This window comes from Salvelinus alpinus, chromosome 8 (assembly GCF_045679555.1).
Source record: "Salvelinus alpinus chromosome 8, SLU_Salpinus.1, whole genome shotgun sequence".
Classification (NCBI taxonomy): Eukaryota; Metazoa; Chordata; class Actinopteri; order Salmoniformes; family Salmonidae; genus Salvelinus; species Salvelinus alpinus.
In genome coordinates, this window is record NC_092093.1 from 14,339,942 (window position 1) to 14,354,100 (window position 14,159).

At 42.1% G+C, this 14,159-nt stretch overlaps 3 protein-coding genes across 6 annotated transcripts in view; 2 read left to right on the plus strand and 1 right to left on the minus strand.

Annotated features, from left to right (window-relative positions):
* The first annotated feature begins 34 nt into the window (after positions 1-34).
* On the plus strand, positions 35-1,770 carry LOC139582577 (NADH dehydrogenase [ubiquinone] 1 beta subcomplex subunit 1-like). 2 transcript variants are annotated; one of them, XM_071412703.1, is made up of 3 exons: positions 35-119; positions 1,221-1,365; positions 1,594-1,770. In XM_071412703.1, exons 2-3 carry the CDS (start codon positions 1,226-1,228, stop codon positions 1,628-1,630), a joined length of 177 nt encoding a protein of 58 aa, XP_071268804.1. In that variant the 5' UTR covers positions 35-119; positions 1,221-1,225; the 3' UTR covers positions 1,631-1,770. The 2 variants fall into 2 exon arrangements, with proteins under 2 accessions (XP_071268804.1, XP_071268805.1); XM_071412704.1 differs by having other exon boundaries at positions 70-377.
* Positions 1,771-1,874: 104 nt separating this feature from the next.
* LOC139582576 (ribosomal oxygenase 1-like) lies at positions 1,875-9,897 on the minus strand. Its single transcript, XM_071412702.1, has 16 exons — positions 9,812-9,897; positions 9,504-9,656; positions 9,106-9,243; positions 8,853-8,992; positions 8,652-8,751; positions 8,457-8,570; positions 8,071-8,177; positions 5,908-6,015; positions 5,707-5,741; positions 5,406-5,584; positions 5,079-5,183; positions 3,680-3,821; positions 2,773-2,893; positions 2,575-2,674; positions 2,386-2,472; positions 1,875-2,247 (listed from the first exon to the last, which is right to left on the minus strand). The coding sequence occupies exons 2-16, from the start codon at positions 9,588-9,590 to the stop codon at positions 2,179-2,181; spliced, it is 1,632 nt and encodes a 543-aa protein (XP_071268803.1). The 5' UTR covers positions 9,591-9,656; positions 9,812-9,897; the 3' UTR covers positions 1,875-2,178.
* Positions 9,898-11,539: 1,642 nt separating this feature from the next.
* LOC139582578 (exostosin-like 3) overlaps positions 11,540-14,159 on the plus strand; it is a 60,476-nt gene continuing 57,856 nt past the window's right edge. For 2 of the 3 annotated variants that reach the window (XR_011676383.1, XM_071412705.1), the window contains exon 1: positions 11,540-11,736. The gene's annotated coding sequence lies outside the window, so the exon portion shown is untranslated. The remainder of the gene's footprint in view (positions 11,737-14,159) is intronic. The other variant, XM_071412706.1, reaches the window with a different exon arrangement.

The window sequence follows — 14,159 nt, forward strand, 5'->3', positions numbered from 1 at the left end:
TTCAATTTAAAAGCATTTTTCATTACATACAAGTTAACAAGTTAACACCACCATTTTAGAGCACTTGGTAGGTTCCAATGTCCTCTGAAGCCCAATGAGCGAGAGAAGCTGAAGGCTAGGTAAAATGTCACTTTTGTATATTTTACTATATGTTAATTCTTAGTTTGCTATATGTATTTCTATAGCCGTGCGTGCAATACTTCAACGTATATCTTGCAATCGCAATAATTATTGTGGGAAGAACAGAGGCTTATTGCTTGCTAGTTAACCAGCTGGAGTCCATGATGAACTAGCCCATGATCGTGACTCCCAGTTCCATAACACAAGATTCAAGAGACGCGATGTTCGTTCTGAACAATGAACACGCATCGCTTGCGGTAAGGTTTTAGAAGCATAAGGACCTTCTCTTTCATAATGACAAATCATGTCCCACAAACAAAAGGTTGCATTGACACACTTTTTATGGTCTGGGTTCCCACATGGACATAGTTCCATGTTACAGTACTTGTTTACGGAAAACAGAGGAAGACACAGTGGACTACCTGTGCCAATTGAACTATCTGTCTCTCCGAACACCTGTGTGTAAACTCAGTATGTCACTGAAAAATACTGCCAGCTGCAACTGTGTAAAACCCGTTTAAAACAGTGTACAGGAACAGTGTGCCTTTTGCATTTGTGAAATTATTTTGTGATATAAAACGAGTGATTTTATGTTTCTAGAACCGTACCGTAATTGAGAATCGATTCACATTTAGATGGAGTATTTGGCTGTAAGAGCCAATTCGCCATTTAAACACATGTATGGTCCACCTTGGACTAAAGAGTGAAGCTAGGCTCCTTTAGTCCAATATTGGGCTAAAGTTAGCTTGGTGTGATAGTAACATCAACGATAGCTAGGTAGCCCAACAACAACAAAAATGAACGTGTATTTGCTGATAACAGTTGTGTGGACACTAGGATAAACAGTTCGCTAACAACTAATGTTCATCTAACTTAGCCAACTGGTTGTGGTCCACTAACAGTTAGCTTGATATTATTCCCCCGGGTTCCAGTCTCTTTATGCATTCTTGCCAACTCCTTAGAACTTGACAGCAGAAACAGACTTGCATACATGCTGGTTTATTATGCTGTCACACAGCTATAGCTGCATCAAATATTTTTCTTTATACAATGTGGCTGCATACAGTATACTGTAAATGCATGTGTTTTGCACCAACCAGGAAACATGGTGAACTTTGCTGCCCTGATGCGTGACCATTGGGTGAACATATTTGTCCCCCTTGGCTTTGTGATTGGGATCTACATGGACAGAGCACAGGACCAGAAGCTGACTGCTTTCAGGAACAAAAGTGCATTGTACAGCAGGTGAGTTAAATCTGCACCCACTGATGCACAATATAGAAGCAAACCATACTGTGCTGGCACAGATATTCTCTTTTCACAAACTATGGCAGATTCAAGACCAGGCCAGTACATCTTGGTCTTGTGGTTTGAATCAGGCATCAGTATCTAGCCTTCATATGAAATGATACATTCCTAGCTATAGTCCAAGTGTGTACTAATGGTCCTCTGAATATTCTCCCTTATGTATAGGGAGCTGAAGCCAGGTGAGGAAGTCACCTGGAAGTAGACCCACCCGTCACCTGGAATATTTGTGCCCCAAGTCACATCTCCTGTTGTCTGGATGGTTTTCAAACCAAGTACGCCATTAAGAATTCTGTAACTGTATCTTTGTGGGTTGTATTGACTAATAAACATGTCCCTTTGTCAGCTAGTGAATCATGTGTGATAAAGTTTACGCAATCGTAGCGATAATGCAAAGTTGGACATTTCTATAACAATGTACTTCCATTAGCAACACACAGAAACTAGGATTGATTTACACACCAATATGCAAGACGATTTTAATGCAATACTTACTGAACAAGTAAAGGTTAATATTGTAAATGGGCTATTACAGACCTATTACTTTGGATTGATCATTGTGTTCCAGCATTGCACCATAGTTTTTGGAAGAGTCTAGAGGAGTTAGTTGTAGAGGGCAATGCTGATGCACTGCCCAGAGTTTATTCAACCGCTGTCCTAAAACCAGAAATTCTTCCTACACATAGTGAGAGGTGAATGATGCTGGTGCAGCATATATTTCTTGTGAAACTTGTATTAGAGTCCCTCCATGATTCAGGATCGCTGCAGAGGTTCTGCAGTGTGAATAAGCCCTTTCTCAAACAGCAGCTCAGCCAAGGACACCTGGAAGAGAGCACAGAATTACATCTGTAAGAAAACTGCAGTGCAGAGTCTGACCCAAGCACTGATTAGCATAACACGACCATCCAAATATCTACACTACTGACATGCAGAAAACTGCGTACATGTTGATAAACATACCTTGTCCTCAGCCGACTCGCATGGTAAGCTGCCCACTGTCACAAACTTTGGATACGCATGGATCAGAAACTCCATGCCGTCTGTTTGCTGAAAGAGTTGCATCATGTTGAACACAAAGGCCATCACTGCAGTGCAGCATCTCAGGCAGGCACACGTCACTGCTATAGTAGCAAGGCAATTCATTCATACCTCTGCTTTTATTTCAATGCTCTTGGGCTCCTCTTTGTGGTAGACTCTGGAGTTGTCTGCAGTGTAGTAAAGCCAAACTGCTTCTCCATCACTGCATAACCTGCAGCAGCACAAAGAAAAGTCAAGGTCATTTCTGGGAACATTTTTGTAAGAGCTATGCTTTTGTAAGTCATAGGCTATTACATGTCCGAGATCTACCTGGCGATTCCAGAACGGATGAGTCTGACTCTGGTCTGGCCCCTGATGGTCACACCCACATCCACAGCCTCTCCATCCTCCCACCTGGAAGGAGCTCCCTGGACACTGCTGGCCCGCTCCTCTGTGGATTATCACTAGAATCAGTAACACTGGCCACGTGGCAGTCTAGATCAGGAGCCCCCCCCCCCCCCGGGGTGAACATTTTGGTTTTTGCCCCAGCACTACATAGCTGATTGAAATAATCAAAGCTTGATGAGATGGTTATTTGAATCAGATGTGTAATGCTAGGGCAAAAACCAGCAGGACTGAGTTTGGGAAGCCCTAGAGCAGAGGCTCCAGACTTTTCACTCAGGCCCCCCTTCCAGCATCGGGGAACATCCCGCACCTCATCCGTTTCTATGAGCACTAGCACTGTTCATCACAAACTGTTCACACCCCTCTAGTTGGTGGAGAGAATATTTTGCAGGTTTAAAGCTTACTTCCTACAATTATCCACATTTTGTCATGGGGTGCATAGAACATTTTGCCATTTTAAAGCACATTTTTGTGCAATTCTATAAATTTTGCATGTCTAATGTGATATTAAATGAGTCACATGTCAACAAAATCTATGGGCCCCAAAAAATTAACTGCTGAAATGGGCTATTTGATCCGGGCATTTCTGACAAGTTATAAATAGCTTAATAAATAGGTTTGCAATGACTGACATGACAAGAGGAACTGATGATGCACTACCCAATTTAGAAATTGCACCATGTACATTCTACTATTACAACTTTCAAGAGTAACTTAAACCGGATGGAGTTCCTTTGGTTTTTTTGGGGTGGGGGGGGGGGCACAGTTTGGGAACTACTGGCCTAGAGTCACAAAAGTCAACGTTAGAATTTCAGCAGTAGATATGTGGTACCTGCGGTGAGCATCGGAGGGAGACAGTCATGGAGATAGTCCCTAGCTTTCTGATCCACAGCAGCATCCACAGGGGCAAAGGTTGATAGCTTCTTCATCAGCCCTTCTATTCTGGATAGGAACTGCACCCTGCGTGGATCCTCCTACACACACACACACACACACACACACACACACACAGGGCTTTCAAGAGGGTGCAACATTACAGAGAATGTTCAGATACACACTACCGTTCAAAAGTTTGGGGTCACTTAGAAATGTCCTTGTTTTTGAAAGAATAGCACATTTTTTTGTCCATTAAAATATCAAATAGATCAGAAATAGTGTATACATTGTTAATGTTGTAAATTACTATTGTAGTTGGAAACAGCTGATTTTTAATGGAATATCTACATAAGCGTACAGATGCCCATTATCAGCAACCATCACTCCTGTGTTCCAACACCAGTCTCAACGTCAACAGTGAAGAGGCAACTCAGGGATGCTGGCCTTCTAGGCAGAGTTGCAAAGAAAAAGCCATATCTCATACTGGCCAATAAAAAGAAAATATTAAGATGGGCAAAAGAACAGACACTGGACAGAGGCACTCTGCCTAGAAGGCCAGCATCCCGGAGTCACCTATTCACCGTTGACGTCGAGACTGGTGTTTTGCAGGTACTATTTAATGAAGCTGCCAGTTGAGGACTTGTGAGGCGTCTGTTTCTCAAACTAGATAATGTACTTGTCCTCTTGCTCAGTTGTGCACCGGGGCCTCCCACTCCTCTTTCTATTCTGGTTAGAGCCAGTTTGCACTGTTCTGTGAAGGGAGTTGTACGAGATCTTCAGTTTCTTGGCAATTTCTCACATGGAATAGCCTTATTTTCTCAGAACAAGAATAGACTGACGAGTTTCAGAAGAAAAGTTATTTGTTTCTGTCCATTTTGAGCCTGTAATCAAACCCACAAATGCTGATGCTCCAGATACTCAACTAGTCTAAATAAAGCCAGTTTTATTGCTTCTTTAACCAGAACAACAGTTTTCAGCTGTGCTAACATAATTGCAAAAGTTTTTTTTTTTATATATATTTTTTAATTCAGCCGTTTCCCGCTACAATAGTCAATTTACAACATTAACAATGTCTACACTGTATTTCTGATCAATTTGATGTTATTTTAATGGACTTTTTTTTGTGCTTTTCTTTCAAAAACAAGGACATTCTAAGTGACCCCAAACCTTTGAACGGTAGAGTATATATTCTGTAGAACAGACATTCTTACTTGTCATGGGGCATAGGCAATGATGTCAGCTCTATTCATTCAACATTCTGAATTGTTCACACTTCTGAACACACTCCCGTTGAGAGTAGGTGCTCAGAGGTCAATTGGACTCCAGAGACAAGTAAACAACAGTGTCTGAAGTACCTTGTCTGAGTTCTGCACCCCCATGTAGGTCAGGTAATCCACAGGCAGGCCTCGTCTGAAGTCCACGTCCTCCTCCATGGCCATCTCTAGGGCTGCTGGGACCACCTGTCAGAGATCATGTTCTGCATCAACCACAACACAAGCCTATACTTCCAAGTACATCCATGTTGTATAGACATGACATTGTATATCATTCAATATTTCTATTTTTTTTTTTTTTTAACTCAGTGTAAATTGATCCATGCCCAATCTATATCAATGTTGATACAAAATGAGACAGAACTGGATAGTGTCACATACAAGGAAAGCAGAGGATTGATAACACACCTTTGCCAGTAGGTTTCCCCAGCTGTTCCTCTGGTAAGATGAGACAGTGATGTGGAGGGAGTGAGCATCCGGCAGGCAGTCCCCCTGGTGGATAAACCCTCGGGGGAAGTAGAGGAGATCCCCAGCCTCCAGAACCACCTCCAGGATGGGCTTCCCGATCTCCGACTGGCTGAAGTTAGCTGGAGGAGAAGGAATACCAAACCATCTGTAAGGAATGAGGCTGAGGCAGAGGGGACTGGGAAGTGATCTGTCGTGCTTATAGTCTATTTATAGGCAAAAGGGTGGACAAAGAAAAACTTACGACTGGAAACGACAGGCAAAACCTCATCTTCTGACCTAAAAAGTGTAGCAATCAAACATCCCACAAAATATACAGAATTAGTTTCTCAACAGAGTTTAATGATATGAATCGTGTTCAAAATGGGTTGATGCATGCTCTAGGTGCTGATCACCGTTTTGGGAATTTTATAAACTGGATATAGACTGTTCATAACTCAGTCACCTGGGGTTGTAAACTCTCCAGTGCTTCTTCCCTTCCAGCTGAACCACAAAGGCCTCGATGTCGTCATAATGTGGAGCAAAGCCTTGTGTTCCTGGAGGTGTCAGATACCTGGGGACACAAAACGACGTCACTGTAATGTCACATGAGGTGAATCAGTATTCAGCATGAGGTAAGGATACAACATAATAGTTTGTCCTCAAAGGAGGACATTTTCACACATACATGTTCAATGACTTTCAGGGCTCTTTTTTAAACAAACCTAACACAATGGTAAATCTTAGCGCTGGTGACAGGGATTTAGGACCAGGGATGTGTCAGAAATATTATTTATATTTTCACTGGAGTAATTGTGAGCGCAATAGCTGGGGCGAAAGAGCTGGGTTTTGACGAATAAATAAAATTATTGGTGTGGAGAGGGCTTGGCTACTCATTGGCCAATCAATGCATGTCAACGCTTAATACTGTATGCTGTTGTCTTAAGTTCTGGTTGTTATTGACAGTCTGCATTGTCATCCTAGTGGATTGATACTGTTTATTAAATAGCACAGGCTACAGTAACGAGTTATAGCAACAGTAAAAACATCCAGTGTTTGCTCAGTATGTTGAGTGTTGACAATCAACATTGTTGTAATAGGCTTCAACGAGTATAGGACTTCACTAGGCTCTCCTAAATTGTATTTTATGTTAGAGGCACGTTCTCAATAAGCAAGATATGGCCTAGGCCTACCGTTGACATGGAGTTATATGGCTGGAAAATGTGAATACTTTTAGAGGAGCGCATCTTTGGTAAGCGGACAAGAGGCGCTCTGTGGAAATGGGGATGGATACAAACCTAATGGAGTAGCCTATTCACTGCAGGTAGGCCTATGTGAATAATGCAAAAGCTTGACGGAAAAAGCCTCATGAGTAAACCATTTAGAAACATTTTATGGATAGGCTATTTGGCAAATGCATGGCCATGACAAGAAAGACAGCAGACACATTGCTGTTATAGTAGGGTAAGGGTAGCCTATAAGGGATTGTTTAAATTAATAAATAAACGAAAACAGGAAAATAACTGACATTTTCTAAAAACGAAGGTCACTGGATCATCTCATCTCTTATTCCAAAACAGGAGCTGGCTAAAACAATGTACTAAAGCCTACATAGATAACAGGAGCTGGCTAAAATCATGTACTATAGCCTACATAGATAACAGGAGCTGGCTAAAACAATGTACTATAGCTTACATAGATTTACATTTACATTTACATTTAAGTCATTTAGCTGACGCTCTTATCCAGAGCGACTTACAAATTGGAAAGTTCATACATATTCATCCTGGTCCCCCCGTGGGGAATGAACCCACAACCCTGGCGTTGCAAGCGCCATGCTCTACCAACTGAGCCACACGGGACCTAGATAACAGGAGCTGGCTAAAACAATGTACTATAGCCTACATAGATAACAGGAGCTGGCTAAAACAATGTACTATAGCCTACATAGATAACAGGAGCTGGCTAAAATCATGTACTATAGCCTACATAGATAACAGGAGCTGGCTAAAACAATGTACTATAGCCTACATAGATAACAGGAGCTGGCTAAAATCATGTACTATAGCCTACATAGATAAAAAGTGGCTGCTCCCAAATCTGATCTTTTAATACAGCTTTGGTGATTAAGATTTATTTCAAAGCGTTCTCACAAGCCAAGCCCTTTATGATAGTCTTGACAACTTGGCGAATGCATTACCAAAAAAACAGCCTTAATTGAGAGAGGAGACTATGCTTGGTTATGTTATTAAATACGAGGTTACAGCACAAATTGAACATTGCTCTCGTTCCATGTGCATATGGACACTGTGCGTCACGGCTGGATAGGCTGCGCTTCCGCTGTTAACCAGGTTACCGCTAAGACCAGCTTCTGGTTGGTCTTAAATAGCCCCACCAGCACTGCCTGAAAATGGCACACGTTTTTAAGGACACAGCTCAGATATTGCCACCCCTCCAACTAGCAAGCTCATATAAGACAGGTAAATCACCAATCCTGGCGTTAGGTTTACAAATGTCAAACGAGTATGCATTTGACAATTGCACTGGCTTAACGCAACCCGGAAATAGAGCCCTCAATGTTGTGTGAGAGCATCTCACTAGTCAGAGGTTGTCAGACAGGGTCACTCACATGTTAGCTCCTGCCATGCTACCAAACTGCTCCTGGAGGATGGACAGCACACTCCACACAGTGGAGGAGAAGGCCTGGGGGTTCAGCATACGGAGGGAGCAACCACTCTGTGGATAATAATAATAATAATAAGCCATTTAGCACATGCTTTTACCAAAGCGACTTAGTCATGCATGCACACATTTTAGTCCCGGGAATCCAACCCACTACTGGCGTCATGTTCAACCAACTGAGCTAGAGGACACATGGTTGGGTTTCCATATTATGAGGTACTAAGCACTTACAACATGTTACACAGATATTGGTACGATCTAAATTCTAACCAACACTTGCTCACACTAAGTAAATACAAATTGGCAATCAGGAGACTTTAATTAGTTTTTTACCTCATAGAACTCCCATACAGTGAAAGGAAGAGCCCTCCCTGCAGGATTGTGTGTCTCTCTTTTGCCGTTTGTGTAGCTGGTGACATCCAGGTTCACTCCATACTGAACATCATCCTGGAAATGTCAACAGCAACATTAACCTGATCTGATCAAACAAAAATGACTGAAGATGTTTAGCTAGTCATGACACCTTACCTGTCTTAAAATGCGATCAAACTCTGTTGTGGAAAACAGTCCCTTGTAGTAGTCTGGATTCTGACGTTTGATCAAAACGGGCTTCTTTTCCCATGTATCCCTGCGATGAAGGAAGTCAATAAAGTTAAAAAAGTATATCTCCCTGTGCAATCTAGTCCATGATTGTACTGAGAAAACCAAAAGCTACACAGGCATCAGTACCTGAAGAAGCTCTTGGAAGGAATGGGTTGGATGAGCCACTGGAACAGTTTGCTGGCCCTCTCCCGGCTGTTGCTAACTTCAGCCAGGTCACTCAGCAGAGCCTCTAGTGCTTCTCCGCTTTTCTCTCCACACACATTTTCCTGCATACAGCAAGACAATGACAGGTATGGCTAGAGAACCACAGTCAAACAGTTACAGCACGTGAACAAGTGGCTTCAATATAGAGGGAGTGAGTTTGATTGTACAAACTAACTTCTTCAAGTCTCTCCAACCTCTCCTCTCTCTGAGACGATTTGATGACCTGCTTGACCATCGGTTTCATTTTGGCCTTTTTGATGGATTTAGGGGTCTGGATGCCATTTTCCTTTCGCTTCTTCTTCTTTGGTATAACCTAGAAAATCATCCAGCAGAGGCAATCAGTTTGAAATGGTTTCAGGTAATCATATGCACATTGCAAAAGTATATTCAACAGATGGACATTATTCAACAAGCCCACTTCACATTGCATCAGTTAGCTAGCTTTCTTCCGTGGATTTGTCAACCCAGTTGATTTGCGTGCCTGCCTAACACAAGACACTGTAAAGTCACTTTCACCAAAGCTATCTGAAATTGCAGGGGGGCAAACACCAGTAATAACGTAACCACAAGTACCTGCACAGATGATGTTTTAACTTCAGGAGTCGATTCTAATAGCGCATTTTGGTACAATTCAAAAGCTGACACATGTTTCTTCTCCATGTTGTCGAATATTTGTCATTCCTGACGTCATCAACACGCGACAAAAGGGAATCCTTGTATGGAATCCTGTGTGTAAATTAGAAAACTCCAGCTTAATAAAACACTTTATCGCCCTCTACTGTGCAGGCAGTGAGATGCAGCATATCTCTACCAAAGATACTGGGGCCTCACGCAAAAGTTGGAATTTATAAAAATGTAACTTGATGTGAGAATGTGCTCACCTCCAGGCAAACGTTAGACCATGAGTATGTACATCTGCTATTGTGCGGTTCGAGCAGATCCCTTTGTCAAGACGTTGACACATAAAACAATGAACCAGATATTTAACCGGATGTATAAATGTGAAGCATTCGGTTTAGCGTTTCCACTCACTACCAAATATGGTGATGAGAGTAAGCCCAGTGGCAAGCAGTGGGAGAAGATTGAGCTAGATGGGTTTTGGCTGACATTCTGCAAATTTTCTCATTGATGAAACATTTGATCCGAATGAAGTTATCTGTTTTGTAGACTTTACCCTTTGTCAAAGTTTGATATTTTTTTTTTAGAAGGAGTGCAAGGGCGGATTGAGTTACTACACACCCGCACTTCACAGAGCAGGCGTTCCCAAATGGAAACATGCAAAAATAAACCCGTCAATAGGATCTCACTGCTCACCTCCTTGCTTAAAACTAGCTCTTATGAGAACCGCCAAAGGAAAAGAAGACCCAGAGTTACCTCTGCTGTTGGAAATGCATTCCAGGTGACTACCTCATGAAGCCAGTTGAGAGAATGCCAAGAGCGTGCAATGCTGTCATCAAGGCAAAGGGTGTCTACTTTGAAGAATCTCAAATATAAATATATTTAGATTTGTTTAACACTTATTTGGTTACTACATGATTCCATATGTGTTATTTCATAGTTTTGATGTCTTCACTACTTTTCTACAATGTATAGAATAGTAAAAATAAAATAGTAAAAATAAAGAAAAACCCTGGAATGAGTAGGTGTGTCCAACCATGTACATTTCACTCGTACAATATTTTATAATAAGGCAGATCTATTACCGTGAGCATGCGACAGCAACAACAAAAAAGACCGAACACACCTCCAGGCTGTGTAAGGGCTATTTGACCAATAAGGAGACTGATGGAGTGCTGCATCAGATGACCTGGCTTCCACAATCACCTGACCTCAACCCCATTTTTGTACTTTTAAATTCATGATGTATACCCATTGATTCTTGAAGAATACAATTTAGACTAAACTTGAGCTTAGTTCAACTGTCATACCCCATCAGGCTCCAAAATATAGGCCTAAGCGTGTTTTACTCCTTTTTTGATAAATAATGTAATTGTAAACAAACACTGTATAGCCTCAAAACATGGTTAAAACTGTAATGTTGACGGATGATCAGTCCTTGCATCCTGTCTATGTCTATGACTCTCTGTCTATGACTCGGAGAGTTGTTACATTTCTCCACCTCATCCCCAAATCAGTGGCGAGATATTCTGCTTTGTTATTGTTTGAACTGCAGACTCTCCCTTTAACTGTTTAAATAATGACATCGACTGTTTATGGATGTATTATTTCATTTTTCGTGTACATTAAGTACATCGTGTTGGCTTGCCCTACACTAGTATCAGACACTGTATACAACTCCCGAGTGGCGCAGCGGTCTAAGGCATCGCAGTGCTGGAGGTGTGTCTACAGACACCCTGGTTCGAATCCGGCCGTGAATTGGGAGTCCCATAGAGCGGCGCACAATTTCCCCGGGTTTGGCCGGTGTAGGCCGACATTGTAAATAAGAATGTCTTCTTAACTTCCTTGCCTAGTTAAAGTAAAGCAAATATTTTACAACTGCTCAGTATACAGTCTACCTTTTATGGCCACCAGGTGTAGCACTTCACCTACAGTTTGTCCAATGTTCAGCATCTCCTACTCCCAGAATGCTTCAGTTATGTGTTTGCCTCAGTGCTCAATGCAGCCTTGATCGTGCACACAGGGGGATCTAGCTACTCGTACAGCGAGCGATTGGCATGGACATGCTTACAATAATAAAACTTAACACCGAGCATGCCATTTTGTTATCAACTTGTATAACGCGAAATGTGTTTTGAAGCTGATTGAAGTATATATATATTTTTTACATTTTGGAGCCTCATACCGGGTGAGTAGCAAGCTAACTAAGCTAATGTTCGTCTGCTAGCAAGCAAATGCCTATTGTGGCTAACGTTAGCTGGCTAATTGCCCCCCCCCCCCCCCTTTTTCTCAATCACATTATATTGTCTTATTATTGTGCGGAGACGTCTATTCCTTTCTGTAGCTATTCCGTAATTAACTTATTTCGCCTCGAGTATTGTGCACTGAAAAAACCTTATCGCCAGCTGGTTAGCACTGCGTGTGTGTGGTGTCGTTATTGGTACCCTCTCAAGCGTGTTTGTGTTGATCTCTCCCTCTGACCGACACACGTCAACTCGAGCATCCAGTCAGCGTTAATTTGATGGCAAAAAAAGTATCAATTTGAAATTACAAAATGGCACTCGATGTTTTGTGTTACAAGTATGTTTATTGTAACAAGCATCGGAAATAGTTAGCTAACTAGTCAATGCAACCCAAAAGTAGCTTGTCCTTTTCCCCATTTGATTTGCATGCTGCATTGTAGTTGGCTAGCCGGCACACTAGATACACTCATTTTCAAATGGCTAATGTTACCATTGAAGAGTGAATCATGGTACAGTACAATGAAGGGTGAAACCAACAACAAGGATTTAGAACCAATACATTGTAGCTTACCATTTTGTAATATTGTTCTGGGCTGAGTGTCCCAAAAGCTTCGTAGCACTAAGATCATCTTTCGTTCGTCACGATTCCACTGAAATATCTTAGTGCTATGATGCTTTTGAGAAACCCAGTCCTGTTCTGTTACGTTAAGCTTCAGTAGAGGTCCCAGATGAAGCTACCCCTTACTAATTGTGGTAACGGCTAAGACTAACCTCAGGTTGCCTTACCGCTAGTGGCCTATTTGGATTTCATATGATGTTTTTAAGTGTATCTTGTGACTGGAGTATGGATACTTTATTGAAAACAAGTTAGGATATGCACACTCCTCCATAGTCGCATTATCAACAGTAATAGGCCTAGCTATCCCTTGATCATGACTCTGTTTCATTAAACTGAAGAGTTATTGGAAGACGGCATCTTCCATACCGGGGAGTTTTGTTTAGAACCCTCGACGATCAATCTGAACATTAACGGCAGATAGCCTAGTGGTAAGAGCGTTGGGCCAGCAACCAAAAGGTTTCTGGATCGAATCCCTGAGCTGACAAGGTACAAATATGTTGTTCTGCCCCTGAACAAGGCAGTTAACCTACCAGGGAACAGTGGGCTGTCATTGTAAATAGGAATTTGTTCTTAACTGACTTGCCTAGTTAAATAAAGATAAAAAAATGAACAGGCGTCGCTTGCGGTACAGTTTTGGAAGCATAATAAAAAAAAAAAGTTAAATTGATACAGGCCTAGGTTATAGGCAAGGTTAGTGTTCCCACACAGCCATATCTGAATGACCATATTCTAAATGTGTTTTCTGTCATTCTGAGCATCGTGGGTGGACGCCCTAATCAGGGGACGTCCACCCAATGCATATGGGTCCAGTAAATTTCTCAAATGTCCGGTAAATTAAAATGTTCCCGGTCAAATGTCCAGCGCCACATTTTCATGACGGAAACCCGGTTGCAGTTGATATAACACGTAGACGATTTGAGGGCAATTCCGTGGGAAAGGCAACCTGACCATATATAAGCTAATGATGGCCATATAGGCCAGTATGTCTAGGGGGGGCCTTGATGGTCACATTAAAACAATCTTAGGCATGTAGATAGTTTTATTGGTTCAATAATATTCCACCTGGTCAGCAGCATCAGATTTAGTTCATAGAAGTTTGCCGTGGGTGGGTGCTTATATTTGTCCTTTTTCACACTGCCATTGTGAACAGCGACCATGGAGCAATTGGGGCAAGTGCCTTGCTCAAGGGCACATGAACAGATTTGTACCTTATCGGTTCAGGGTTTCGAACTAGCGACCATACGGTTATTGACCCTAACGCTCTAACCGCTAGGCTACCTTCTGCCCAGTAGTGACAGACCGGTGATGTAATTGTTTCCCATGGACCCCAGCAAGAGAATAAATCAATATGTACCACATGGGTTAACAGCCTTTAACAGTGGACAAGGTTATTGATCCTCTCATAGGGGCTTGATAGCTGTGTCGCCCATTGATCTTCTCTTGTGGTCACCAAGTAATCAAGCTTAGCTGCAAGTTGTGATATTGACACAATCAGCATTCCATTACTGTGCTGTGACATGGGCTCTTGTTTTCACACCGCCTTTCATTAAACATTTGAACCCTTTACATTTGTACACAGGTTGAAGATGGCTGATTTGGACACTGATAAGCTCCTATATTGGAATGCAGTGGCTGTACAGTAACATGTTATAAATGACATGGCTGACTTCGGTCGTCAGTTGAATGGTGTTTCCTCCGGCACATTGGTGCGGCTTGCTTCTTGGTTAAGCGGGTCGGTGTTAAGAAGTA